General features: G+C 41.3%; 1 protein-coding gene across 4 annotated transcripts in view; it reads left to right on the forward strand.

The window, feature by feature from the left end:
• The window catches only part of PTPN13 (protein tyrosine phosphatase non-receptor type 13), a 111,542-nt gene extending 85,942 nt beyond the window's left edge, over nucleotides 1-25,600 (forward strand). For 2 of the 4 annotated variants that reach the window (XM_063156703.1, XM_063156706.1), the window contains 27 exons: nucleotides 4-111; nucleotides 832-963; nucleotides 1,304-1,758; nucleotides 2,748-2,891; nucleotides 4,596-4,689; nucleotides 5,472-5,557; nucleotides 6,087-6,249; nucleotides 7,691-7,905; nucleotides 7,987-8,085; nucleotides 9,374-9,735; nucleotides 9,935-10,109; nucleotides 11,388-11,546; nucleotides 11,796-11,967; nucleotides 12,071-12,281; nucleotides 13,329-13,399; nucleotides 14,047-14,108; nucleotides 14,787-14,943; nucleotides 15,266-15,442; nucleotides 16,736-16,818; nucleotides 18,026-18,081; nucleotides 19,187-19,290; nucleotides 20,397-20,545; nucleotides 21,136-21,226; nucleotides 21,892-22,229; nucleotides 22,756-22,971; nucleotides 23,701-23,763; nucleotides 24,758-25,600. In XM_063156703.1, the coding sequence (XP_063012773.1) occupies nucleotides 4-111; nucleotides 832-963; nucleotides 1,304-1,758; nucleotides 2,748-2,891; nucleotides 4,596-4,689; nucleotides 5,472-5,557; nucleotides 6,087-6,249; nucleotides 7,691-7,905; nucleotides 7,987-8,085; nucleotides 9,374-9,735; nucleotides 9,935-10,109; nucleotides 11,388-11,546; nucleotides 11,796-11,967; nucleotides 12,071-12,281; nucleotides 13,329-13,399; nucleotides 14,047-14,108; nucleotides 14,787-14,943; nucleotides 15,266-15,442; nucleotides 16,736-16,818; nucleotides 18,026-18,081; nucleotides 19,187-19,290; nucleotides 20,397-20,545; nucleotides 21,136-21,226; nucleotides 21,892-22,229; nucleotides 22,756-22,971; nucleotides 23,701-23,763; nucleotides 24,758-24,838 (4,223 nt within the window). In that variant the 3' untranslated portion in view covers nucleotides 24,839-25,600. The remainder of the gene's footprint in view (nucleotides 1-3; nucleotides 112-831; nucleotides 964-1,303; nucleotides 1,759-2,747; nucleotides 2,892-4,595; nucleotides 4,690-5,471; nucleotides 5,558-6,086; nucleotides 6,250-7,690; nucleotides 7,906-7,986; nucleotides 8,086-9,373; nucleotides 9,736-9,934; nucleotides 10,110-11,387; nucleotides 11,547-11,795; nucleotides 11,968-12,070; nucleotides 12,282-13,328; nucleotides 13,400-14,046; nucleotides 14,109-14,786; nucleotides 14,944-15,265; nucleotides 15,443-16,735; nucleotides 16,819-18,025; nucleotides 18,082-19,186; nucleotides 19,291-20,396; nucleotides 20,546-21,135; nucleotides 21,227-21,891; nucleotides 22,230-22,755; nucleotides 22,972-23,700; nucleotides 23,764-24,757) is intronic. The other 2 variants (XM_063156704.1, XM_063156705.1) reach the window with 2 other exon arrangements.
• Nucleotides 25,601-26,398: the final 798 nt, after the last annotated feature.

The following is a 26,398-nucleotide window of genomic DNA, read 5'->3' on the forward strand; positions in this document are numbered from 1 at the left end:
TAGGCTTTCAAATAGTTGGTGGAGAGAAGACAGGGAAACTTGATCTGGGAATTTTTATTCATTCAGTTATTCCTGGAGGGCCAGCTGATTTGGAAGGGACTCTAAAACCAGGTGAATAGCATAAAATTCCATCTATGGCTCTGGGTATTACAGTCCTTACAATAGTGACCTTCAGTCACCTTCCAGACAATTTCTGAAAACTAGTGATGCTTCTTTCTTAGACTATACAAAAACAACTATCTTACAAATCAATGTAAAAATTATAAAGCTTGAAGTAGCAGAAAGTTGAAGTTATATATAAAGATAAGGGCTTTATTTTCCATTGTCTGTCTTGCAGATGCGTTGTAATTTAAAGTTTTTAAAATTCAGTGTACTTACTTTATTTTTTAAATTTTAAATTTTTAAGTTTTGAAGTTATAAAAAGTGAAATGGAACCATATATAACCATAACTGTAGTGGGGGGGAGGAGAAAATTCTTTTTTTTTTCATTCTCATCTTAGCCTGTGTCTTTAACTGAACTGCATATTGCTCATTTAACTTCTGATTTCTATTTTTTCTTTTTTGTTATACAGTAAAAGAGAAGGTAGAAATTGGAACATGTAAAGATTTGGCAGGTTTAAAAATAGGAAATATAACCAGTTTTTGTGGTGTGGTTTGGGATTTGGCTTTTTTTTTTTTTTTTCATGATTGGAGTTCCCTATTCCAGCATCACTTGAAGTTTAGTAATTTTTAATCTGTGTATTGTGTAGTTGTCAGACCTGTACTCCACTTTGTCACTGATGGGTAAAAATGTAGGTGTTGGACTGTATCTGAACAACCCCTTTTGTGCAGGGCACCGCCTCATATCCATAAACAGCACCAGTTTGGAAGGTGTCAGCCAGCATGCAGCCTTGGAAATCCTGGAGAACGCTCCTGAGGATGTGACACTTGTCATCTCCCAGCCCAAGGACAGGCTGTCCAAAGGTAGGGAGGGAACTGCAGTCTCCCCTGTGAGCAACCCCAGCTAGCTGGGAATTGTGTTTAGGGACAGGATAGAGAGGAGGTGTGTGAGGGTATCCACTGGGGTATCCAAAGGTAGGGAGGGAACTGCAGTCTCCCCTGTGAGCAACCCCAGCTAGCTGGGAATTGTGTTTAGGGACAAGATAGAGAGGAGGTGTGTGAGGGTATCCACTGGGGGGGTACAGTGTGAGCAGTGAGCTTCCTGCGGGATATCTGGGTGTGTGAAACCTTCCTGGGCTGTAAGCTGAGAAAAGGGTGTCGTGCTGCAGATAAGCTGATGCCTGTCTTGTCTCCTGCTTTGCAGCATCGTCTAACACTGCTCAGATCAGTAATGGAGCCAGGGGTTACTTGAGGCGGCCCTCCTCAGTGCAGGACACCGAGGCAGAGTCCTCTTCCGAGGAGCACAGCCGGTGCCGCGCTCACCAGAGGCCTGTTTCAGGCAGCCTCTCCGGACTGTCCAAGCGGGATGGGAGCGTGAGCTCCCAGGATTCCCGGACCGAGAGCGCCAGCCTGTCCCAGGGCCAGCCCACCTTGGGCAAACGTGCCAGTGGCAGAGCCCAGCAGAATGTTCAGCATCACAGCGAGCCCCAGGCTGGGCCCTCGAAAGCCCTCGAGAAGAGGAGATCCTCATCGGACAGTGCTCGAGTGAAAAGTAAAAGGCCCGGGGTGGTGGAGCCTGTGGAGTATTCTGACCGAGGGGATTCTGACATGGATGAAGCAACCTACTCCAGCAGTCAGGAGCAGCAGCCAGCTAAAAAGGCATAGTGGCTTTCATATGAATATTTCCCATCAGTGTGAGAGTGGGATTGGTAGCTGTCTCTGGGTGTCAGGATGTGAGGGAGGAGCAGCCTGGCCTAGCCTGCAGCTAATGCCAGTAGATGATTTCTAATAGCATGGTGATTTTGTGCAAAATAAATGGAGAAAATCACTTCTGTAACTTGGAACAACTTTCCAGCTTTCCAATGTCACAAGATGTGTCTTATTAGAGGCAGATTGTGCTTTGGGATGAACCTACAGTGCACTTCCTGAGGCTGTAGGAAACCTCCTTTCAATTCTGTGTGTTTGTCCAATATGTTCATAACCTAGTGACCACTCCTAGAGGTAAGTTTATTCACTTGTCAGATAAATGAAGTTTTTCCTCAAGGAAAGTAGGAGTGGTACATCTGGAGTGGGTAGCAGCAGAATTCATTGTCTTCTGGGATTGATCTAATCCTTGAAAAACTGCTCTTGTGCATTAAAATTCAGCAGTGAGTCATGCTCTTGTGCAGACACAGATGCTGTGTCACCTTTCCAAAAGGGCACAATCACAAGTACTGCAAATTTGTTTCCAACTTGCAGTGATTCCTCTGTTCATCTGATGGAGGTTATTCAATTAAATTGTGGCAGCTCATGCTAATTAATCCAACAGACTCTAGGCTGCTGTACTGCTGAGGTACTGCAGTTTCAGTGTTCTGCACCCGGCTCACTTAGACTGTAAAGACTTGGCTGCTAAAGGTCAAGCATATTTGTGTGCTAAACCTGTTCAATGGCAGGAATGGAAAGAGTTGAAGCAGTGAGCCTTGAGTGTTATTAATTGTTACTTTGCCAGGTGGACTCCTTCTGGCTGTGTCTGACTCAAACCCCCACCCTTTAGGGTCTTAGCTAAAAGCATCTGTTCCAAAGGCAAAAGGCAAATCATTGTCTCTTTTTGTTTTGTTTGTTTCTTTCTCTCTCTCTTTTTCTTTTTTTTTTTTTTTTTGTAAATAAAGGATTCTTCCTCATCGAATACAGCAATCAAAGTGAATTCTAAAAAGGTTTCTACAACACTTCTTAAACCTGGAGATATCTTTGAGGTTGAACTAGCAAAAAAAGATAACGGCTTGGGAATAAGTGTCACGGTACTGTTTGACAAGGTTTTTAGATGTTTTCTCTTTTTTCTCTACTCCCAGCAACCCATTAAATTACAAGGAAGCAAAATATTTTCTGGAATCACTTTAATTTATAGATTTATTGATGTGTAGTTAATCTTACCAAAGCTGAAAAGTAATACTATTAATTTATATCCATTTTTTTGTCATCTGACCCTTAAGTAATTCTTGTTTTTTGTTTTATGGTGGAGCCCCAAAGCCCTAATAGACTCTTATCACAGATGCTGCTTTGTGAGTACAAAAGGCAAGATGGTCTTTGTCCCTTGCTACCTAACCTTGTGGCAGATTTGCAAGGAAGGAAGGGAGACCCTCCCAGATTGGCACAATGGGCAGTGGAAGCAGTAGTGTTATTTAAGGGTACCTGTGCACGCTCAGTCACATTCACCATGTTCAGTGTTCTCCCTCTGCTGGAGAAAAGGCAGAAAGCAAAAAACTGCATAAACCCAAATGAGACCTGGATGACACTGCTTTCTTGCAATATGAGTCAAAACCATATTTTTTAAGACTGATATCTCTTCAGGCTATAAGATTTTGAAAGTAGTTTTATATTTAGGGCCTGTCATTCTGCAGAGTGGCAGTTCAGGGGAGAGAATGATTTACATACATCTTCCACTGTATCTGTTCCTGTGTTAAAATATACATTTTAATGTATTTTAATATTCAGCTATTTTTGGTGGAGGAATGATTTGGAAGCCTAGTGCTGTTTCCATATATATGGCTAGAACTGTAAGAAGAGCAGAAGGAAATTCTGTTATTTTGGCATCCCAGTCTATTCAAAGTCATGTTCCATTGCTTGAGAGAGTTGGAGGAGCAGTGGTGGAGCAGGAGTTGGTTATTGAGTAGCACCTGACCTGAATGCACTGGCTTTGTAGAGATGCTAAAAGATGCCAGCCAATGCAGAGATTTCCCTTGAGAGGTGACCAGGTGTTGTCTTCACTGCCCTTTGCTTTTCCAGCCCCCATTCTGCCCCTTCATTGTTTTGCTGTGCAGTGGTGGTGAGGAGAGGTGTGCAGTTACTTGTGGGTTACCTGGGCGCTTTGGGAGTGAGCATTACCACACTGTTGGTCTTCCTCTTCCCTCCAAGTCTGTGGAGCACAGTGAGCTAGAATCACACAATGGTTTAGGATGGAGGGGACAATTAAAGACCATCTAGTCCTACCCTCTCTGCAATCAGCAGAAAAGCCAAGGCCCCCCAAAAACAGTGTCAGTTCAGCCTGAGCAGCTTAGACCTTCAAACTTGTCTGAACTGAGAGAAAGCAGTGCTCCTTAATCTCCTGTTACATCAGAGAAGTTGTGTTGGAGTAGGACACTGCATGGTTGTGCATCTCCTGCTTTGGCATGCTGTGCTCTTGCACATCTCTGAGCTTTGGTGTGCATGCAAGCATGTGAAGTCCAACAAAATGCAGACATGTTTCTGCTGAAGGACATTTGTTTGTGTTTTGTGCATTTGCATTGTGATGCATTGTGTTTTTTACAGTCTTCCCACCCCAACTTCATTCGTAGCAAATTGCATGACTGCACAGAACATGCTTGATGTAACATTTTGGTTTTGATAGTTCCTCTGGTTTTTCTACATGCCAGTAGCCCAAATGCTTCCTAAGAACAGTTTTCCTTGTGTCACACTGTGTTTAATTACTAAGTATTCTAACTGCAAAAAGACTAACAATCCAATTTTTATTTTCTGTTTAGGGTGGTGTAAATACTAGCATAAGGCATGGTGGTATTTATGTGAAAGCAATAATTCCCAAGGGAGCAGCTGAAGCAGATGGCAGAATAGAAAAAGGTAGGATTTCCATTCTTTCAGTGGGGACTCTTAATGTGGAAAAAGGGCAGAGGACTGTCTGGGGGGGACTTGACAATATCCTGTGGCCTGGAAACTAGCACTCTGTTTGCCTCCTGTCCTTGCACGTTTTTCACTGGGAAGAAGAACTATTTTTCCAAGCTGTTGCAGTTGTCATTTTAAATATTGCCTTGATAGCTAATTCTGCAGGTGAAGATTAAAAAACTAATGTAGAGCAACTGCAGAACCAGCAATGCTGAGGCTGTGGAAGGGAAAAATAGGAGATAACTTGTGGGATTTTTGTTCTCTAAAGCAGCCTATGTTAATGGAGAATGCTTCTCTGTTCCAGGCACAGAGAGAGAGGGCTTTGTGTTATTTGTGGCCCTCTTGCTTGGCACGCCTGGCAACTCAATACAGAAAATGCTGTAATTGTTATGGCTCTTCTTGTTAGTAAGCCAGGCCACATTCTCCACTGAAGTGAGCATTCCTGCTGTAGACTAAGATTTGTTTTGAATAAAGAGTCTGAGCTTTCTGGCAGGCTGTCACTCTGATGGTTAATACTAGTTTTGACATGGGATTATCCCACAGAATCATTAGATTGGAAATGACCTTTGATTTGAACCATATAGTTTATTTGCAAAGTTCTCTTCCTGACTCAGAACATGGAAGGGAGGGAGAATTTCCTGAATTAACTGTCCTTGTTAGCTCAAACTTGAAAGTTTCTGTGCATCATAGATGTTTTATAGGTGATGCTCTGCCTACTTTTTCTTAAATTATTAATGTAGGTGACCGTGTGCTCTCTGTCAATGGGATCAGTTTGGAAGGAGCTACCCATAAGCAAGCTGTTGAAACCCTGAGAAACACAGGCCAGGTGAGTGGCTGCTGCTTCTACTCCTGTCTGTGGTGAACCAGTTGAGAAAAGAGGTGAAGGAACCTCAAGACTGGAATTCTCCCCAGTGTTGTTGTGGTTATTTTAGATTTGATTTCTAGGACTCCATGGCTTCCTGGCACACCTGAAAATAGTCTATGAGTGTACACATTCAGAACTGCTGAGAACTGCTATTTGTGTTCACTTTATAAAATGCTTTTAACTTAATTCCCTGTACAAATGTGCAAGTGACACTATCTTTGACACCTCTTAACACCCTCACAACTTTATAGGAAGAATACCCTTTCTTACTGTATTGGCAAATGTCTTGCAAGTCCATTGTGTATTTTGGAGGTTGTCATTTAACAGCCCTTAAAAAATAAGGAGTAATTGGAGGACATATATGGGGAGGGGAGTATCTATAACACTTGCTGCTGTAAAAGTTTGGACCCTGAGAAGTTAGAAGGAAACACACACTCTAGACTGTGCTATCTCTGTTGCCAGTTAACTGGAGAATGTTTCATCTCTTTAGGTGGTGCACCTGCTGTTGGAAAAGGGTCAGCTTTCAGGGGCTAAGGCTCATGCTCCAGTGACACCACAGTGCACGCTCCCATGCCAGGTGGGGCAGTGTGAGCCACAGGAGAAGCCAGCAACAGATTCTTCAAATGCCAAAGATTACAGCTTTGTCACTGCAGGTCAGCTCCCGCAGAACAATTGTCTTAACTGTCAAAGCATCCTGTAGTTTCATAAGATTTTCTTTACTTCTTAGAATGGAAATGGAGTGGAAATGGCTATACCAAGCCCTTGCACATAATGCAGTCTCTTTCTTTTTGTGCTGTTGTGTTTCTTTTTAACACTTCCTTTCACATCTTGGTTACTTTGTTTAACTACTGTTCACTTTTTGCTCTCTCACTGTTTCATGTTCTTTCCCAGTGTCACCTTAGATGCCAAGGCTGTAGCACGATTGGAGTTAGGGGGTGCCGCTAAGGGGTGCCAAGGAGAATTTAGATATTTATATATAAAGAGTGCTTCTGGGTCCTGCAGCTCCTGTCTTAGAAGAGAGAAGACATCAAGAGCTACATGAAGATAGAAGGGTTTGTGCCCCTGACTAGAGGTTGACATAATTCAGCCTCTCCTGCTAGTGATTTGTGCAGGTGAAGGGAAGCCTACCCAAATGGCAGAACCCCTGCAGATACCTTTGGGTCTTCTTGCATGGGCTCTGTCCTGTCTGCCAGGAGCTCCAGCTCACTAGTCAGTGGCTGGAAAGGTTGTGTCACTCTGTGCTTTAAAAGGTTCCTTAATGGACTTCCTAGGGAACAGTCCTTTGGAGACACTCTGCCTTCCTGCACTTTGATGTTGTCAGGCCAAGCAAGTCAACTCAGAAGTTGTGATCAGCTTTTTGTCGTCTGTAACCTGGAGGGTTTTTTTGGGTAACACTTGTGTTCAACCCAGTAAAAGAACCATGTGAGGGAGAGATTGCACGTTGTCATGTCTGGAATATGAGCACCAGACGCTCTTTCCATGGCCATGTGCAATAGGAAATAATAAGTTAATTGTGGAAACCCAGGGCACCAGAATATTTTTCTGTCTGCTCTGGGGTGTCCTGACCCCCAGGGGAACACTGACTTTGGCCCTCATTCATGGAGAAAGTTTCCTAGACTTCAAGATAGACTAGAATCCACAAAAGTGTGAAATAGATTATAGAGAGTAGTGTAGGTGTATCACTTGGTGAGAAATTTAGTATAGAAGCAAGATGGAGGGCACAGGGTGTCATCCTGGGTTTCTTCTTCATGTTTCTTCTTCCTCCGCCTTCATGGATTTGAGTGGCATTTTGTAATTGGGCAGAAAAGTCCACATTGCAGGCTTTTGGGGATCAGTTATTGGGTGAAAAGGGAAAATAATCTAGGTGTCAGCTCTTAATTGGATAGTTTAGTCTTAAAAGACCTTGTAACAAGAGACTGTTAGCCATTTTGTGCCTTCCAAAGAAAAGCTGCTGAACTCACAGTAGTGAGACTGTTTTACTGATAAGAAATAATAAACACTTGAGTCCAAACATGAACTGCCGTCTCAAGTGTCTTCAACCCAGACCCAGAGGAACCCACAGCTGCTACACCACAGTTCATGTTTCTTTTACAGAGAACACATTTGAGGTGAAACTCCTGAAGAACAGCTCAGGCCTCGGGTTCAGTTTCTGCCGTGAGGACAGCCTGACCCCGGAGCAGCTGGGCTCGACGATTGTGCGGGTGAAGAAGCTCTTCCCTGGGCAGCCAGCCGCAGAGAGCGGGCAGATTGAGATCGGGGACGTCATCCTGAAGGTGAACGGGGCCTCCCTGAAGGGCTTGTCCCAGCAGGTTTGTACCCATAGTAGTGAAACTGATACTGTGGTAGCCCTGCTAGTCTGCATCTGACAGTGAATCCCTCTGTGGCCACAGGAAGTCATCTCTGCTCTGAGGGGAACATCTCCAGAGGTCTCTCTTCTCCTTTGCCGGCCACCATCTGGAATACTACCAGACATTGACCCTTCGTTGCTGGTAAGGTGTCTGGAATGGGATTTTTTTAAACATTATTTGCTGTTTAAGGTTCATTTATTCGATCTGGTGGGTGGGTGGGTAAGTTCCATCTGCATTAATCCATCTGCAAGATGCAAATGGAATAATGGGGAGAGTGCTCACAGAAATGTGGTTCTTGGAATGAATCCCTTAGGAGTGCACTGTTAAAGGAATGTATGGCTTCAAAAGCTTTTTTCCTCCATTTTGCAACCTAAGGCATGAGAAATTGGTTTAACACAGTGTTTCTGGAGCAGAGATTTCTTTACCTAATGTTTTGAAGTTGGTATCAGATAAAAATTGGATATTTCTGTGAAGGATATTCTGCAAAACACCGATTTGGTGTTGATGTATGTAAAAACAGGGAAAATGTTGTCATATTTACCTTCTGGAAATTAGAGGTGTCCCAAAGAATATTTTCAAAATGGCCCAGTAAATAAATTGAAAGACCAGAAGACCACTTTAGGATACTTGAAGAAGTGGAAATGAAATGTGTTTCAACAAAAGAGAGTGTACAGGACAAATTGCCTGAAAATTAGGATTTCCATAATAGGAAAGTGTAAAACTAATGGAGACAGGTCTTCAATTTAATTTCCCCAGGGAATTCATCACAGCACTAAGCCTGCCAGAGTTCCAGAAGCGTTTGGACATTGCTCTATGGCACAGGGTGTGATTCCTGAGACTGTCCTGTGCAGGGCCAGGAATTAGGCTTGGATGATCCTTGTGGGTCTCTTCCATCTCAGGAATGTTCTTGGGAATATGTGACAATTGGCAAATTGTTATTCATTCTAGTAGTGGTTAATAACTTGGTTAACAGTCACCATTTGGCATAAATTATCTTAGTTTTTGTAGTCTGTTACAGTTGCTATTTGGTTGACCACTTCTCTGTTTCCCTCCTCTGTGAGGTTGGTTTGACTTCAGTAGCTCTGTGAGCCTCAGCTTCTGGTTGGAAGGGATTTCATAGTACTTGCATAGAACACTGCTGGGCATAGTTTAAAAGTGTCTGTCAGTAGGCTTTCTGAAGCTAAAGTACTTTTGTTTTTTGTTTTCCTTAAATGAATTTAAATGTTTTTAGCAGCGTAAGTTTCAGAATTTTGCGCGCTTTGTCTTGGCCAAGTTGCATTGAACTTTTTGGAACTCTGCTATGATGTGTTTCAACAGTTTAGTCAGTAGCCACTGACTCCTTGTTTTTTGGTAATTTTATGCAGTCTTTGAAACTTTCTTTTGTCGTCAGAACTGGATAATTATGAATTAAATGCTTTTGCTCTTGTAGACCCCCATCCATTCGCCCCAACAAGTTTTTCCTGAGGTCAGCAGAGAAGTTTCTGGTCCATCAAATAGAGAACAAGGCGACAGCTCAGATGAAAATGAAACTACTGATCTGAGCAAGAAAAGGCTAAAATCTCCCTCCAGAAGAGACAGCTACAGCGACAGCAGCAGAAGTGGTGATGAGGAGGTGATGGAGTCAGTGGCCCAGGTGGGCCTGGGCTGGAGTTCAGCGCTGTACCAGGGCTCAGGGGAAGCTGAGGCACGGGCACAGGCTCAGTATGAGGCACACCCTGCCCAGAGGGATGCTGTCCGCACCATCCTGTACCCTGATCAGGAGGCTCCCGGCAAGGCAGAGCTGGAGGACAGGTATGCTGCTGATAATGATCCTCATCATCCTGCAGAAATGTTTATAAATGTAGTTCATTGGACCTATTCATAGAAATGCTTCTCTTGGTTTGCTTTTTACATCTGCATAAAGTCAGCATCGGTTCATATATTAATTTATGAATGACAGCCACATCGTACTTACTGCTGTTTTTCCTTTTTTTTTCTGCTTTATCTGTAGTGATCTGCCTTTGGATTTGCCAGTGATCCCAACCTGTAGAACTGTGCCTGATGTTACCACATCCATGTTAATAAATGACTGTTATGCAACTCCTGTCTCTGAGCTGACTTCACACCTGGGAGAAATAGATTCATTACTCACCCAGCTGGAAAAAAATGCTGAAGAATATGAGCCAGTAATACACTGTTTCTGTCTTTCAGGAGCCTAAATGTCCTGCTATGGTTGTTTTAGTCGTGATTTTGAGAGTGGATAGAAATTAGGCACATTAATTTACAAGTGGGATAGCTGTAGGTTATACTTGCACTACTCTGGGTGTGTGCCTAATAAATGGCACATACATTGCCATTTGTAATCAGTGGCAGCTGCTCATATCAGTGTCTGCAGGCATTTTCTGCAGTGTGGGCTCTTGAAGAGTTGATGCATGTTCCCCTGTGGATGTGGAGGCATCCATGTGTACATAGGTGGATGTGTGTATGTCCATTTCATGGGTCATTTCATCCTGGAAACCTTGGCATTAAATATTTACCTACCTCTCAACTGTGTACTCAAAGGAAGCTTAAATGGCAGACATCTTGCTTCTGCTCTTTTAGTTTTAGATGGTTGTTCAGAGGTCAGAGAATAAATTGAGGCATCAAGGGCATCAGGAGACCCTATTCTTTGCTGCATTTATAAATATGAATCCCAGACTTTCTGCTGTGCTGCAGGATGGAGCCTATTTTTGAGGCTCTTCTGAGAAAGTTTTTGATACCACAGAAATGTCTTGTGTATCTAAGGGACTTCCATATCATCACATAATCTGTTCAAATATTGAAAAAAATTTAAATTGAGTCTTGATACATCCCAGTTGTGAGGGTCTTCCATGTTATAGGTAGCCAATACTCCATTTTGACAAGAAACTGTATTTTTCTTAGTCCCTTCTTCAGAAGTTTTTCTCCATCCTTCCTGGTGCTCTGTGATTTTTTTTTTGTGCAAATCAGACAGATCCATATCTTTCAAATCAAAATTAATGCAAATTAAAGTGGGCAAAACATGTGCATGTGTTCAGTTTCCAGATAAGCTCTATGGTATCGTGTCTCACTGTAGCAAAATATGCTCATTTATTTTGTTCTGAATAATTACGGATGTGTTGAGATGTTTAAAAATACAAAGCCTTTCTTATATATGGCACCTAGATTAAGATAAAATAAGGTATGAATTTTGATGTGTGCCTTCAAAATTTTGTTTAATTCATAGACTTTGGGCCCCATGTTATTTCCATGTAAAACATTATTTGGTTCTGTCTTGAACTCATTAGAGATACTTATTTGAAGCATTTAAGCTGAGCCTGATAAGAAATGTTGTTCCAGGCTTATGTCACACTTAAATCAGTAGGTAAATGCATTGTCTTAAATTCAGTAAAATGTTCTTATTTCTTCTGATTGCCTGTTAGTAAGGTGCTGTTTTGTCCCCCTAGGAAGTGGAGCTCAGAGTGACTCTGACCAAGTCAGACAAGGGCAGCCTGGGTTTCACAGTGACCAAAGGTAACGACAGTGTTGGCTGCTACGTGCATGACATTGTTCAGGATCCTGCCAAAAGCGACGGGAGACTGCGGCCTGGGGACCGACTCATAAAAGTGAGAGAATTCACCTTTTCATGTACAGGGATTGCACAAAATGGACAACTTTGAGTCAAAAAAAAAATAAAAAAAAAAGGAACTGTGTTGTGTAGGCCAAGTCAAATGTGGTTAAAGGACTAAGATAGCACCTTCTGAGAGACATGATTCAATGGCACTTGAGAACAGCAATGTTCCTTCCTTCTTCCTCAGTAATGCTGTCTTACTTGTGGCCTAACACAGACACCTGTGTTGCTTTGTTCCTTGCAGGTGAATGACATTGATGTCACCAACATGAGCCATACTGATGCTGTCAACTTCCTGCGAGCTGCCCCCAGGACTGTCAGATTAGTGCTGGGGCGTGTTCTGGAGTTACCAAAGATGCCAGTGTTGCCTCATTTGCTGCCTGACATTACACTGATGTGCCATAAGGAGGAGCTAGGTAACATGGAATTAATCTGCTTTTTGCCCTAAAGAAAAACCTTCCCCTTTAGTTACAAAGAAACCTTGATTTTTAATTGTTTTCCCCTTCTTTCCCTGCAAAGGTTTGTCCTTATCAGGAGGCCATGACAGCCTTTATCAAGCTGTGTATATTAGTGACATTCTTCCCAAATCAGTTGCTGCCAGAGAGGAGAGTCTCCATGTACTAGATATTATCCATTACATTAATGGAGTAAGCACACAAGGAATGACTCTGAAAGAAGCCAAAAGAATGCTGGAAACATGCCTCCCAACAGTGGTGCTCAAAGCAACCAGGTGTGTTCTGGAAGCAGATGCTTCCTTGTACTTTTTGTTTTTCTTGCATGATTGTATGAGTGTATCTGAGAGTGTATGAGTAAAACCTGTTCCTGGTGTGTCAGGAAATTCACCACGTGTTACTGAGGACTGACTCTATGGAAAGGGTCTGTAAATTCACAGCTTTTGTGCTGCAGTGGAGCACAAGGGTATGTGGTACTTGCTGTGCTTTGTGCTTCTTGGGTGCACAAGGCTGTGTCCAGCTATGAGCTACAAGTGTTCAAATAGGCCCCTTGCAATCCAGGAGGAATTAGTCAGAGACCTGCTGTGGCACTTAGACACCCACAGGTCAGTGAGGATGGATGGGATTCATCCAAGGATGTGCAAGGAGCTGGCAGGAGAGCTTACCAAGCCACTCTCCATCGTTTGTCATCAGTCCTGGCTCACCAGGGAGGTCCCAGGTGACTGCAGTGTGACCAGTGTGACACCCATCTGCAGGATGCAGGGAGCTACAGGCCTATAGGCCTGACCTCAGTGCTGGGGGAGGTTATAGAACAGATCACCTTGAGTGACCACACAGCATGTACAGAACAAAGGGATCAGGCCCAGCCAGCAGGGATTCAGGAAAGCCAGGTCCTGCCTGGCCCACCTGATCTACTTTCATGATGGGCTCCCCATCTGGTGGATAAGGGAAAGGCTGTGGATGTGTCAGCTGGATTGAGTGAAGTCTCTGATGCTGTCTCCCACAGCACTCCTGGAGAAGCTGGCAGCCCATGCCTTGGGGAGATGCTCCTCACTGGGTTGAAACCTGGCTGGAGTGAGACAGTGATGGTGAATGGTGCTAGTGGGGTTTCCCCAGAGCTCAGTGTTGGGGCCAGTCCAGTTCCATTTCTTTATTGATGATTTGGAAGAGGGGTTGGACGCGTCCTCACTCAGTTTGCAAGTGACACCAAGCTGGTTGGGAATGATTAGCAGTTTTACCAGTAGTGCTGCTTACTTCAATATCTGTTGCTTACTGTGATTTACTTATTTTTTAATAAATATTCCTGTAAATATTTCTTTCCACAGAGATGGTCATGCAGTGTTCCCAAAATCCAAAAGCCCAGAGAACTCAAGTCCATGGCCAATGAAAGCTAATGGTAAGATTTCTGTGCTTACTCATAGCAAGTGAAATTCACCTGTTTATAAAAATTGAGGAACTGATATGGACCAGAAGAGACTATCCTAGTCCAGCTTTTTGTGATCAGCTCCAACAGGAGTTTGCTTGATCTTTCCTCTAAAAGCTCCATGAAAAGAGATTCACCAATAGTGTTTTTATGATATCATCTCTTGTGTAGTTTAGTAATTCTCTCTAATATAGAGCAAAAGGGTTCCTTTGAAGAAGGACCCAAGTGTCAGATAATATTTAAAAAAAAAACGTAGTCAATGACAGATGTTTCTGGGGCTGTATCTCATACTTTTTGAGGAAAAGGGAATCAACACTATCTCAAAGGTGCATGTTTCCACTGTAAGTTGTTAAACTTTTTATCAACGTTTCTCTTTGCTTTGAGTTGGTTACTTGTATTAGCATTCATGCTTTCTGATCACATTAAACAGAACATTCAAAAAGCCATTATATGAAGTGTAGTCATTCAGACAGAATTTTGGCAATGCACAGAAACCAGGCAGAAATGCTACTCATGTTGTAATGTAGCATTAAATAATACTTGCTTCTTTTGTAAAAATAATCACTGGGAGCTAATTTAATTTCAGAGAAAAAGTTGTTGTTTTTCCCACATTTTTTTAGGTTGTTCCTGTGGTGATCCCTGTGACAAAACAGAGAAGTCAACTGATGCTTATGGGCCCAAGGTAAATGCTCCTCTCTTGTGCCTGTTACCATTAACCAGAGAAAAGGATCTGCTTCAAACACTTCTAAAATTAAATAAATGAATGAAACAATCTAGTGATCAAAGTATACAAACCCACTATTATCAATTGACATGAATAAGCAGTGATCATAATAAAAATGCAAGTTTTTTAAATTTATCTGCGCTTTCTTTTGGCACTGCTTTGTTGAAAAGGAAATTGTCTTATGAAAAGGATGTAAGGCTATCATCCAGAATACTCCATTCAGCCCACAGTTTCTGCAGATGCTTTCATATTATATTTGCTAGGTGGTTTTCTTTCTTTTTTCCCCCCTTAGTTTTTCCATAGAAATGCTGTTGTAATGGGACCAAAAATACTGAATCTTGCATACATTTTATAGGGATTAAAGTAATGTTAAGTACTACCACATGTTCTATTGTAAAAGCTGCTGCTTCATCAGCATGTGGGTTTTTTTCTTATTTCCTTGATTTTGTTTTATTTGCTCGTCATGTGAAACTTCCCACCCATCACCCAAATATCTCAGATGATATGAATAGAGGTTTTTATTTGTTGCTGAGGAGAGGTGAGAACTTTTTAGTGGTTGTTTGCTGCTTCAACAAACTGCCAGGCTCTTTAATAGTTAATTTGTAACAATTTGTTGATTGTTCTTTGCTTCCTCAGGTCAATGGCAATGGCATCCTGGGACCTTCTCAGGGAAATACAGAAAACAATATCCATCACACAAAAGCACTAATGAACTTCTCAGGGGCAGAAGATGCACCTTCCCTTGGATTTACCAACCAGATGTCAGATTTCCCTAAACACATTGACAAATCAGGTAAGAGGGGGTGAGATGGGCACTGTGTCATTCTGTCTTTATTGTACCAGTGCAAGAGAATCATGGCATGGTTGAATATGCTGAAATAAGCAAATGTTAGGCTGGCAGTCTCTTTTAGAAGATCATTTCCAAGTCTTGTGCATTGCTTTATGGGAGTTAGTTGATGTTGAAAGTGGATTTATAGAAATTGGATTTTGTGTTAGAAATAAAGGAAGGCCATGGTAACAGCTAGAAATAATGCCTTGTGTCTGACCCTTTACATTAGTTTTTGCAAACCATTCTGTACTGGGAAAACTTGTCATTTTGCACTGTTTGCCTTCAGGAGCAGAGGTTCCAGATGATGAGTATTATGATGAAGATGACCACAATGAAGTTGTCCAGTATCTGTTGGATGTTGTAGATGAGGAAGCCCAGAATCTCTTAAATCAGAATAATGCTACTTCAGAGGCTCAGAGTCTTCTACATCTCAAGAAGGCTGCATCAGAAAATCACCTGCCAGGTAATGTGAGCCATTAAAAAAAACATCACAGACAGCAAAACACTGAAACAAGGTGCCAAGTAAGCAGCTGATTTGTCGACAGGGGAAGTTGATTGACTTTGATTTGATATCTGAACTGGAAGTTTCCCAAGTTGAACACAGACAAATAGTTGCTGATTACTGTGAATTCAAGATGCAATGTAATAAGTGAGGTTCTGGTTTGAAAAAATCTGAATTTTGCTTTAAGTAATTTGGGAAAATTATTCCTATTGTAGAGTTGTCCCTTGAGTGAAATTACTATTGTTTGGATACCTGGTCCTGCAGATGCAGTCATGTTGGTGTGCTGAAGCATTTCAGCATTTCATTGACTTCAGATTCCACAACTTGGAAATGTGTTGAGATCTCTCAAAACCAAACAATTCACCAACTTTTGTCTATTTTAGAAAGATTGGCTCTTTTTCAGTACCTCATTCTGACTGTACACATTTTTCTTGCTTCATTCCATCTCCTCACTTTTACTTGTTATTAACTCAAATGTAGTGAGGGAGTAGGGTTTGTAGTTCCTTTGTGGGGTCACACTCTGTATGCATGCTCCAAACCTTCAAGCAAGATGCTTGCTGCTTCTGTAGAGATTCCTTCTATAACTCAATATACACCTTTCAAAATTGTAATTATTTCAGGTCATGACTACAAGGGTTATTGTCATTGGTCATTGAAGTCAGGGATCACGGAGGTTCTGGCTGTGCCAGGATCTCAGCTAAGGAATATCATTGGAGCTCCAGTACTCCAAATTTCCTGTAGGCTGTCCTTTGTGACTGAAGATGAATTGAATTCATAGGGTATGGCAGCAGGGTGCTTCCACAGCAGAGAGATACAAGTCAGATTTTATCTGGCATGTCCTAATTACATTTTGTTAATGCAAAGAGTGAGTAGAATCCTGGTTTGGACCTACTGCTGGTCTAAATCCAACTGAATTGCAGAAAAACCACTGGCAGGGATAATGTGGTAACTCAGTAGCTGCAGCCTGTCCATCAGTTATGCTGTGACACAGATATTCTGTGCAAACAACCTCACATAACATGGCAGCTGTGCCAGTTGTCAAAAAAAGAAACCTAAAGTCTGTTTATCCTATACAGTAAGAACTCTTTTCAACACTCTGGTAGCAAAGAGCCTCAAAATGTGTTTCTTGGTTATTCTGGCACCTGTATTCCCTGTCTGGTGCCAGACAGGTGGAACAGGATTCACATCTGTGAGAGGGTGGCTCCTGGGCATTTTCTGGTGTGTTTATGGTGTACCCCCGGTTTTCCTTTTCAGCAGAGATGAATGGAAGGGTGACAGAAGATAAGTCTGAGGACACAGACTGTGATGGGTCATCTTTACCTGAAGATTTTTCAGAGGTAGGATGGCAAGAAGCTGGCAAGTGCTCTTTCAGTTTTTTTCCTTATTAGCATAGAATTGGTGGTAATAACATGATATGTCCTTTAAATGATAGCATCACTGTAGGTAGTAGCTTTAAATGATGTGTAAACATTTATTTTTAAATAGCGTATAATTATAAATTACCTATGTAAGAGAACAAAGCTTAAAGTTATTTTACACTATCATATGAAGTCCATCAGCTTTTTTTTTCAAAAAGAGTGGTAATAAAACTACTTTATTAATGCTACTTCAGCTTTTTAATCTAAAAGATTTCAGTGACTCCTGCTCAAAGAAGGGAAGTGGTCACAGTGAAAATTAATGCCATGTAGACCTTACTGTCCAAAATGTGAAAATATGGATTTAAAATTTCTTCTCCTGCTGCTTTTTGCTAGGATAAGTTCATTAGCTTGAATAACTTCTCTATGTGGTTTACTCTATGTTATTGTGTGTCCTGGTTTACATCAGTCACTGGAAGCCTGGGTTTTGTCTCTTGTTTCAAATCAGCAGAACTCTGTCTCTCCAGCACATCCTGCCTCTTGCAGCTTTCTGTCCAGTTAGTAGAGCTGAAAATCAGATTAGGAATCTGGCTCTGTGTCAATGTGCTCTAGGGAGAGCCATGAGTAAAATTGTCCCAGTATGGCAGTGGAAAAGCAAGTTGGCCTAAAAAGTAGAAATTATTTTGTAGAGTTGTTCTTGAAAGAAGGATGCAAATGCCTTCCTTTGCACTGCAGAGTCTTCATTGTCTGCTGAGGAAGGTGTGAATAGGAGTTTGTGTCATTTAGAGGTGTGTTCCATATCCACACTATAGGAACTGTGGCTTGACAGCTCTGAGGCAGAAGTTTTCACTATCTAGCTTAGCTCATAAAGGGTTTCTAAGTATTAGAAACAAAAAAAGCCAGCTGGGGGAAACTTAGGTGACTCTGCTGCTGCTGAGAGTCAGGAGTGATGTTAATATAGCTTTTTGGCCTTGTTACAGTAGAGTATCTTTCCAAGTGCTCAGTGTTCTCGTCCTCTGTTATTTTGGGTTAATGAGATGTCTAAAAGAGGAAAGTCTTCCATTATGTGCTGCTTTGAACTTAGTACCCTTCAGAAATATTCTCAGTAATTGTTAATTGTTTAAAACTTGCAGCATGTGAATGTTGTAACTATGTCTTTTAATGTGTTTTGAAATGCATCTTCTTCTAGGCAACACATGTAAATGGCTGTGAAGACTATTGTGAAGTAAAAGCTGTGCCAGAAAGGTAAAATTTCTTTTCTAGTGTTGGTTGAAAGCAAACCCATGAAGTCTGGAAGTCTGAAGTGTAATATGTTGGAATGAGAAAAAACAACAACAAAAAAATCAAGAAGCCACCCCCAAAACAAACCTAATAAAATATCTGTGCAACGGCTTGTTGAATTGTTCTCTTGGTCTGTTCCTTGCTTTAAAAGTTGTAATTTTCCTGAATACTAGTCAGCTTTATGTGGTTTACTACACCCTACTTTTGTCTGTTCCTTTCATATGTTGTTGTAGCAAGTAGCTGGACTGTGTTCAGATGTCTCCAAATAACATAATTTACATTGTGCTAACAACTGGGTATTTGGATGTGAAGAAAACACTCAATCAATGCTGTCTTCAGTTTAAATCTATACAACCTTTATTAGTGTTACATATTCTGGTTTTAGACTACTGCAACTCAAGTGTAGAATTCCTCTGCTCCATCAGCACCCATTTGGGTGCCTGGGGCTTACTGTTTTTTCCGTGGAGCATGAAGCATATGACTGACCAAGTTACCAGCTAGTTGTCCCGTTGAGCCACTTTGAACTTTATATATTCCCAAGGTTGTTTTTCTTGTTGAAATAATTTTAGTCCAAGTGAAATTTCAATGAAAATGTATATGGTTTTATGTTGTTAAGCTTATGAGAAGTTTGGGATTGAGACTTGGCGGCGTTATGACCTAAAATACTTAATCCATTCATCAATATCTTCAACAAAGCTAGAAAAATTGCAATTGAAAATAGATACTCAAGTGTAGTGAATTGTGTGAGTGGTACAAATCTGCTATTGGATGCTATTTAATTGCTTAGCCTTTGAAAAATAATTGCAGTGGTAGTTATTACTAGATTTGTATATTCCTGGCTCTTTTTCCACTGTTAAATTTTTAAGATCCCCTTTGGGGATGTAAAAAAGAAAACCAGGGGGGAAAAAAGGTTTTTGAGATCACTGGTGTAGGGGTCCAGTCCAGAAATAATTGTAGCTATAAATTACTTTCTGGTGGGGCTTGTTTGTTGTTTTTTTTTTTTTAACTAGGTGGCAAATGTGTTGGTTCTAGGTGTTATTTCTTACTTCCTTACCTTGTCCTCTCATAGGTCCCCTCCACAGCCTTCCCTGAGCCAGGCAGATGAGGAGGAGATCACGTGGGGAAGCGACGAGCTGCCCATCGAATCAGTCAGCCAGGAGCGTGTGAATAAAGGCAAGGACATTTTACATTATCACTGGGAAACTTCAGGGTCACTTTATAGAAACAGAAGTGAATTTTGAGATGTCCTGGGTATGTTTTGAGGGTGTCAGTGTGGGTATAAGGGGGATTCAAACAGCTCAGCAATGCACTGGGAAGGATCTCTACATTTTTATGTAGTAAGTGTGTGGGAGTTAATAGGAACAAGTATTGGCAATGTTGTGTCTGTAGTTGTAGAAAGCTAGGACTAGCTGCAATACTTCCTTCCTCAGTATCTGTCTCACTATCAGTATCAGCTCACTTAGTATCAGCTCACTCAGCTGTAACAATAAATATATGTTTGACTGTGATTAGATTGATACATCATGTGTTTCACATACCAGCTACCCCATGCTCAGATCAGGCACTACTTTTTTATCTCGCCTGTCATTCTTCCAGTGCTGCTTAGTGTGGCAGAGTGGCATCTGTACAGTTTGATGTGTTTGGCAGCTAGCATTAGAAATGTTAGTTCCTGAAATTCATATACAGCAGTCCTTTGCATTCATTTGAAGAAGAAAGGATAATCCATGTGATACTTCAGACTAAGTCAGTATGTTTAGGACGCTTCTAATTGCAGTACCAGAGAGATTCTTGGTTTATGAATTTTGTTGTGCTTCAGAGAAGCACTGAAGGCCTGATGGGAGGCAAACTGTATTGGAAAAAAAATGTCCTTCCAAGAGACAATTGTAAGATGTGCTGTATACGTGTTGAGTATTAGTGCTAAAAACAAGTCACAGCCTGTAATGTGGAGAGTTCTGAATTATCCCTGTGCATGTCCATCCATTTTTGTAGGTTATTGTGTGAAGAACTTACATTTAAAATGCACTTGAAGTTTGTTTCAATGTACTTATTGGAAGTTCAGGAAAATACTCCCTTTAGTTACTGGATTTATCAGAGCTGATTTTGTGTCTTACTGGTTTTGCTAGTTAATTTGTTTTGCCTGCCAAACTAAGAGGAGAGCAGTGTTCTCTCTGTGTATGGGTGCATTCAGGAGAAAACAGCAACATGCAAATCCAGCTGTGAGCTTCAGTTTATGTTTCCCTGGTTTTAGCTATTTATTTATATTTTATATCTTCTGCTAGATTTCCCCCTAGTGACAAATGAAGAGATCTCTGCACTCCCTATTGTGAATGTGCTCCCTGGAGGCAAATATTCAGGAGCCAAATTGAAGTCAGTGATCAGGATGTTGCGTGGATTGCTGGAACAGGGAGTCCCTTCTAAAGAGATCGAAGTGAGTAACTGTTTGTCCTCTAAAGTCCTTTCTCCCAGTATGAAACAAAAATAGAATGGCTGGATCATCACAGCCTTGAATTCCATAGCTCTTTAATTGGAAGCTCAAAAGAGATGAAAAGACTTGACACCAAAGACTTCTCTCCCTTCTCCTACAAGCTGCTGAGAGATGAGATTAGTTTGAATTCAGTTCATAAGTGCTTTTTGCATCATTCTTGTTTCTGGTAAATTACCAAGTGAATATAATGTAAACAGGCATAGACAAGGACTGTAAAGTCCAGCTACTGAATGTGAAATCAGTTTTTTCAAAGTCTTAAGTCAGCCATGTTACATGATTTTTTTCTTTTTTGAGAGAATGAGATTAAATATTTATTGATAGTTACAGGATTTGATTTTTTTTTTTTTTGTTGTTGATTTCATTTTCTTGGCTGTGTAAAAGATTCTTTCCTGTGACTGCATTATTTTGCATGTCCATGTTAGGATTTGATTTTAAATTATTCTGTTTGTTAATGACTTGATAACATAACCACTCTTGCTATTATTACCAACCAGTGTTTCCTAATGCAAATGCACATAATTGCTTCTTTTCAGAACCTCCAGGAATTAAAACCTCTGGATCAGTGCTTGATTGGACAAGCAAAGGAGAACAGGAGAAAGAACAGATATAAAAACATACTTCCTTGTAAGTCCTAACTCATTTGAAATTCACAGTTGACATTCTGTCACCACCTGTATGGTCAGATGGATTGGATCAGAGGTGGCATGGTTTGATTCCTAATCTTAGTAAGGATTATAGCAAGCATTTATGAAGCACTTTAAGATCAGTGAACAATATACTACTATGCTGTGGTAGGTGGGGATGGATGTTCACAGATTTTTCAGTTGTTTTAGCAGATCCCATGTCTTAAATGATGTATACATGTAGAATCAGAGAAGGTTCTTTCAGTTTTACCCATGCAGAATTGGAAAAACAGACATGTGTACTATTGTCAGTAAATTTCCTGCCATAAAATTCTGCTTGTTAGGTGTTGAGAAGTAAGAACTTACAGAGGTTAGTTCTATGTAAGGAAAAACTCAACCTCTGTTTTTCAGAGTTGCTGCAGTTCAAATTGCTTATCCCACCTGTCTGCTGATTTATATTTCTCCTGCAGACATCTTTTTCTTTATTACAAGCACTGATTAGTGTCCTAAATTAAGTGTTTAAATGATTTATTTATGCTAAAGCAAGCTGTGGAAGCATCAGTGGAGATAAGTGCTGTGTGAGTGTGTAAGGCTCAGCCTGTACTGTGTGAGGGTGAGATGATGTGCACAGCTAACATGAGGTCTCTCTGTTTGTGGGGGTGACAGATGACACCACCAGAGTCCCTCTCGGGGTGGAAGGTGGATACATCAATGCCAGCTTCATCCGCATGCCCGTGGGGAGCGAGGAGTTTGTTTACATTGCCTGCCAAGGACCTCTTCCTACTACCGTGGCAGATTTCTGGCAAATGGTTTGGGAGCAAAACTGTACTGTGATTGCCATGATGACTCAGGAGGTCGAGGGAGAAAAGATAAAGTGTCAGCGTTACTGGCCAGATGTGCTCAATAAAACCACCATGATCAATGACAGACTGCGCCTCGCTCTTGTGAGACTGCAGCAGCTGAAGGGCTTCATCATCAGGGTGCTGGAGCTCGAAGAGATTCAGGTGAGTGAATCTAATTCTGCATACTTAGAGTTTTTTCTGAGTGTTGCCATATTATCCTTATACTTCTGCTTTTCCTGCTTTCACTTGCATTGTCTACATCAAGAGGCAACCCAGGGCTTCTCCTCTTTGCCCAATGATCATTACTGGGCAGCTGTTCCTCGTGGCAGCTTGTGCTGCTTTGTGACCTTTACAGGAGAAGGCATTTGGGCCAAGCTATGATTTAATTATACTAATAAGACTCTAAATTTTGGTCCCCATTGGCCACAGAAACATATGTAGGGATATTAATTCAATAATAATTCAGCCTGGCTGGTTGACTCCTCTGTGTGATCAGCTCAGTCTGCACAGTGAACCTTACACTTTTAAATTACTTACTGGTTATTTCCAGTTTAGCTCTTGCTGTATTGAATTACAAAGCACCTTCACTGGGCAAATCCCTCTGTTCTGAGACTTTTCTTTGGGAACTCCGTTTCTTTCTTTTCATTCTTGCCACATGCCAAGCGGTGGTGTTGTTTTTGGCCCTCAGACAGGTGAAGTGCGGCACATTTCCCACCTGAACTTCGTGGCCTGGCCTGACCACGACACGCCCTCGCAGCCGGACGATCTGCTCACCTTCATCTCGTACATGAGGCACGTGCACAAGGCAGGACCCATCATCACCCACTGCAGCGCGGGCATCGGCAGGTCGGGCACCCTCATCTGCATAGACGTGGTCCTGGGTCTCATCAGCAGAGACCTCGATGTGAGTATCCCAGGAGATGGCCATGGGGTGCTCCTGACCTGCAGGAAGTGTGTGCCACTGAATCCATGCAATCTCTTAAAGAGTGTGCTGTGCTGTTGGCAGTGCTGTGTTTCTTTGCTGGTGATCCCAGATGGGGAGAGCTCTGATATCCAGTGGGTTAGCTCAGGGAACCTCAGCAGCCAGGTGCCACTTGAAGTATGTTGCAAGGTCATCTGCTACCATAGTGGACTTCTGGCACATGGCATGGGAAAAATGGTATTGCCATGATGACTTGGGCAATTGGTGGAAGGAGTTGAGTTTTCCAGCACAACCAGGGATTGCTTTCTAGGGTGATCCACAGGAGGGTGCTAGCTTCCTTATGTTTGTGTCCCTTGGCAGCCTGGGGTAGCAAAACTGTGGTGAATTTCTAAAGAAGGTGAGCTATGTCATGCTTAGCTCAGTGGAGTTTCTAAGCTTCCTCTGAATGTCTGAAACTCTCTTTTCTGCATGCTTAAAGCAAAAGAGCCTGTGTCCAGAAAGAACACAAGAAAAGGGGGGAGTGTCAGATGTAGGGCCACATCCAGATTGCTCTGGTTAACCAGCACACGCTGGTTATCTACCAGGCAGACATAGGCTGTAGTGAATTATTTGTTTCATTACTGATGTACCTAATTCTATTCCCTGGTTTGATGTTCCTTTGTTCTTCATGTCTGTCTTTTTTGAGTGTTTAACTTGTGTTTGTTTTGGCAGTTCGACATCTCAGACCTGGTGCGCACCATGCGCCTGCAGAGACACGGAATGGTTCAGACAGAGGTGGGTCTGCATTCCCCAGGCACTCACTGAACCACCCGAAGTGCCAGAGAGCTTTGTGATGCACATAGCAATTGTCTTTGTGCACTATAATGTGACATTTGTGTCACAAGAATTGGATCAGATGAGTAGCAGGTTGTATTTAACATTTATAAACACAATCTATTTTTAACATGCTGTATTGATTTGATCTGTGTTTAAAAAAAAAAAAAATGAGTTTTCATCTTCAAAAGCATGTGTTCATAGAGGAGGTCAGCTAAGCATTTTTGGTTTCAAGTTGCATTATAAACTGAAGAGAAGCCCTAACTGTAGCTGCTGTGAATCAATGACATGTCTTGAGATCTCTTTTGGTGATATACTCATCCAGAAGTTCAATCTTTTAGGAATAATCTGGATCTAGAGCTAATTAACTTTAGACATGGTCATCACAAGGTCTTGTTAAAATCTGCACTTTTTCTTTGAATGGGAAGGAAAAGTGAAGTCATAGTTTAAAAAAAAAAAGAAACCTGAAATCAAATAAGCAAACTATCAGCCCCATGCCCACCTCACACCTCAAAACATCTACCAGCCCCCACACCTCTGTCACTCAGATTAAGGAAAGAAGTTCCACTGTCCTCTGAGTTCTGTATTAGTTGGCATTGAAATTCACTTGCTGTCTTCATTTCTGCTTACATGAAGTGCCTAGTCTCCTTTTGGTGCTTTTGGTGTGAAAGAAAGCTAAATGTCCCATATGAAAGATAGTTAGTGGCAGAAGAGTGTCTGTATTTGCTTTAAGTTGAGGTTGCATATTTTTCCACTGTGGCCTTTTTGTTTGTTTGGAGTTTTTTTGTTTTGTTTTGTTTTTTGGGGTCTTTTGTTTTCTTTGGGATTTGGTGATGGTGGTTTTATTTAAGAGTATAATTAGTATTGAAAGTACTGTACAACTGTGAAGTGCAAGTGGGAGCGCTTAGGTGTGCAGGCATTTTTCACATGTTCTGTAATTTCCTTTTCCTTATAGGATCAGTACATTTTCTGCTATCAAGTTGTCCTTTATGTCCTGAACAAACTCCAGGATGAAGAAAACCAGAGAGACAAATAAAATACTGAAGCAGAAGTGCATTTAAAATAAGGAAGCAAGGAGATTGAGAGGCTTTGGAGCATTTTATTTGTCTTGCCAATAGTTTTCTAATCCCTTTCTTCAGTTGCTGTCCAATGCCTTTTCTATGAAGTCTCTCCATCATTCCTAATAAGGTACATAGTTTTAAGGAAAAGGGATAGCTCATACAATACCACTATTATCTTCAGCCCCATGGATGCACATGTGAGATTTTTGTATAACAATATTTAATAAAGCTGCATTTTTTGCAGCTTCCTTAATATGTCGTGAAAGACAGAAATAAAAATATTTTAATTTAAAAAGAAAAATTAAGAAGAAGAAAAAAAGTAATCCTATATTACTTCCTGCAGTTCTGCAACTGTTTTGGGGTATTTGTTTCTTTCAGGGTGGGGAAGTGGGAGGGATGAAGCAGTATTTTTATCTTGTAAACTTTATTACAAAGACCTTTTACTAGTCTCTTTTGAAAGCTTGTTCATGGCACAGAATTTTTGCCCTTCTAGTACAATTAGAGCTATTTTATAGAGGGTATCTTGAAATCAGCATTTAAGCTTTAAGAGATGCCTGTTAGCATAAGGATAGTAGTGAATGTTAACTGTATCACAGTTAATAATGTTTACTTCATAGAATTTTATGTATATATTTATATACTTTTACACAAAAAAAAGCTGAATTATTGGGTGTCTAACCTTATAATTGATTAGGCATCTCTACTCTGTAAATAAAAATATACCTAATGTACACTGATCAGTGGGTCTGGGTGTTTTTGTGTCCTTGTGACTGATTTTTCTTGGCCTTCCATGGCATTATTCTTTGTGTTTGCTGCCCCTAAGACATAAAGTTTACACTTTAATTTTTCAGTGTCCTTCTGTTCTCCAGTATCTGTTTAAAAAATCTGGCAGAATCTGTGGGCTCATTCCTGAAGACTTTCCACACTATGGTGAAGGGTTTCTTTTCCCTCCCTCCTTGTTTTCCAGCCCACCTGGGCAGTGAGACCACACCATGTTTTTAGGGGGTGTGTTTGCCCTGCTACAGCAGGGTTCTGACAACAGTGTAACCTGCTCTGCTTACTCTGCCCCCAGGCTTGAGGTTGGAGGCAAGATACCAGATTCTAAGTAGCTCTGTGGTTTAGTGGTACTGTAAACAGTCAAAACTATTCTGATAGAAAATTTTCATTTTAAGCTCTGTGGGAGCCTTGGATGGTGAATAAATGCCAGCAGTCTCAAGTGGTCATTTGAGGGCTAGGGCAATATTCCTGTCCCAATAGTCCTTGACATAACTGAAGCTTTTGTGCTATCAGAAAGGGTGTAAGAGTGCTAGTTTAACAGCATTCTGCATTGAAGTGGTGGAAGTAAGTTCAGAGGCTGGTTATTATTCAAGGTTTTGACTCTTTAAAGTAGTAGCCTACAGTGTTCCAGTGTCCCAAAACTGAGGTGACCATTGCCTTGCAAGGGCATGACTTAAAAAAGGAAAGAGCCTTTTCCACTTTTCAGTAATACTCTGTATTTTATTCCCTCCAGCATAACAGCAAAATTGTGCGTCTTA

Source organism: Melospiza melodia, chromosome 5 (assembly GCF_035770615.1).
Source record: "Melospiza melodia melodia isolate bMelMel2 chromosome 5, bMelMel2.pri, whole genome shotgun sequence".
NCBI lineage: Eukaryota > Metazoa > Chordata > Aves > Passeriformes > Passerellidae > Melospiza > Melospiza melodia.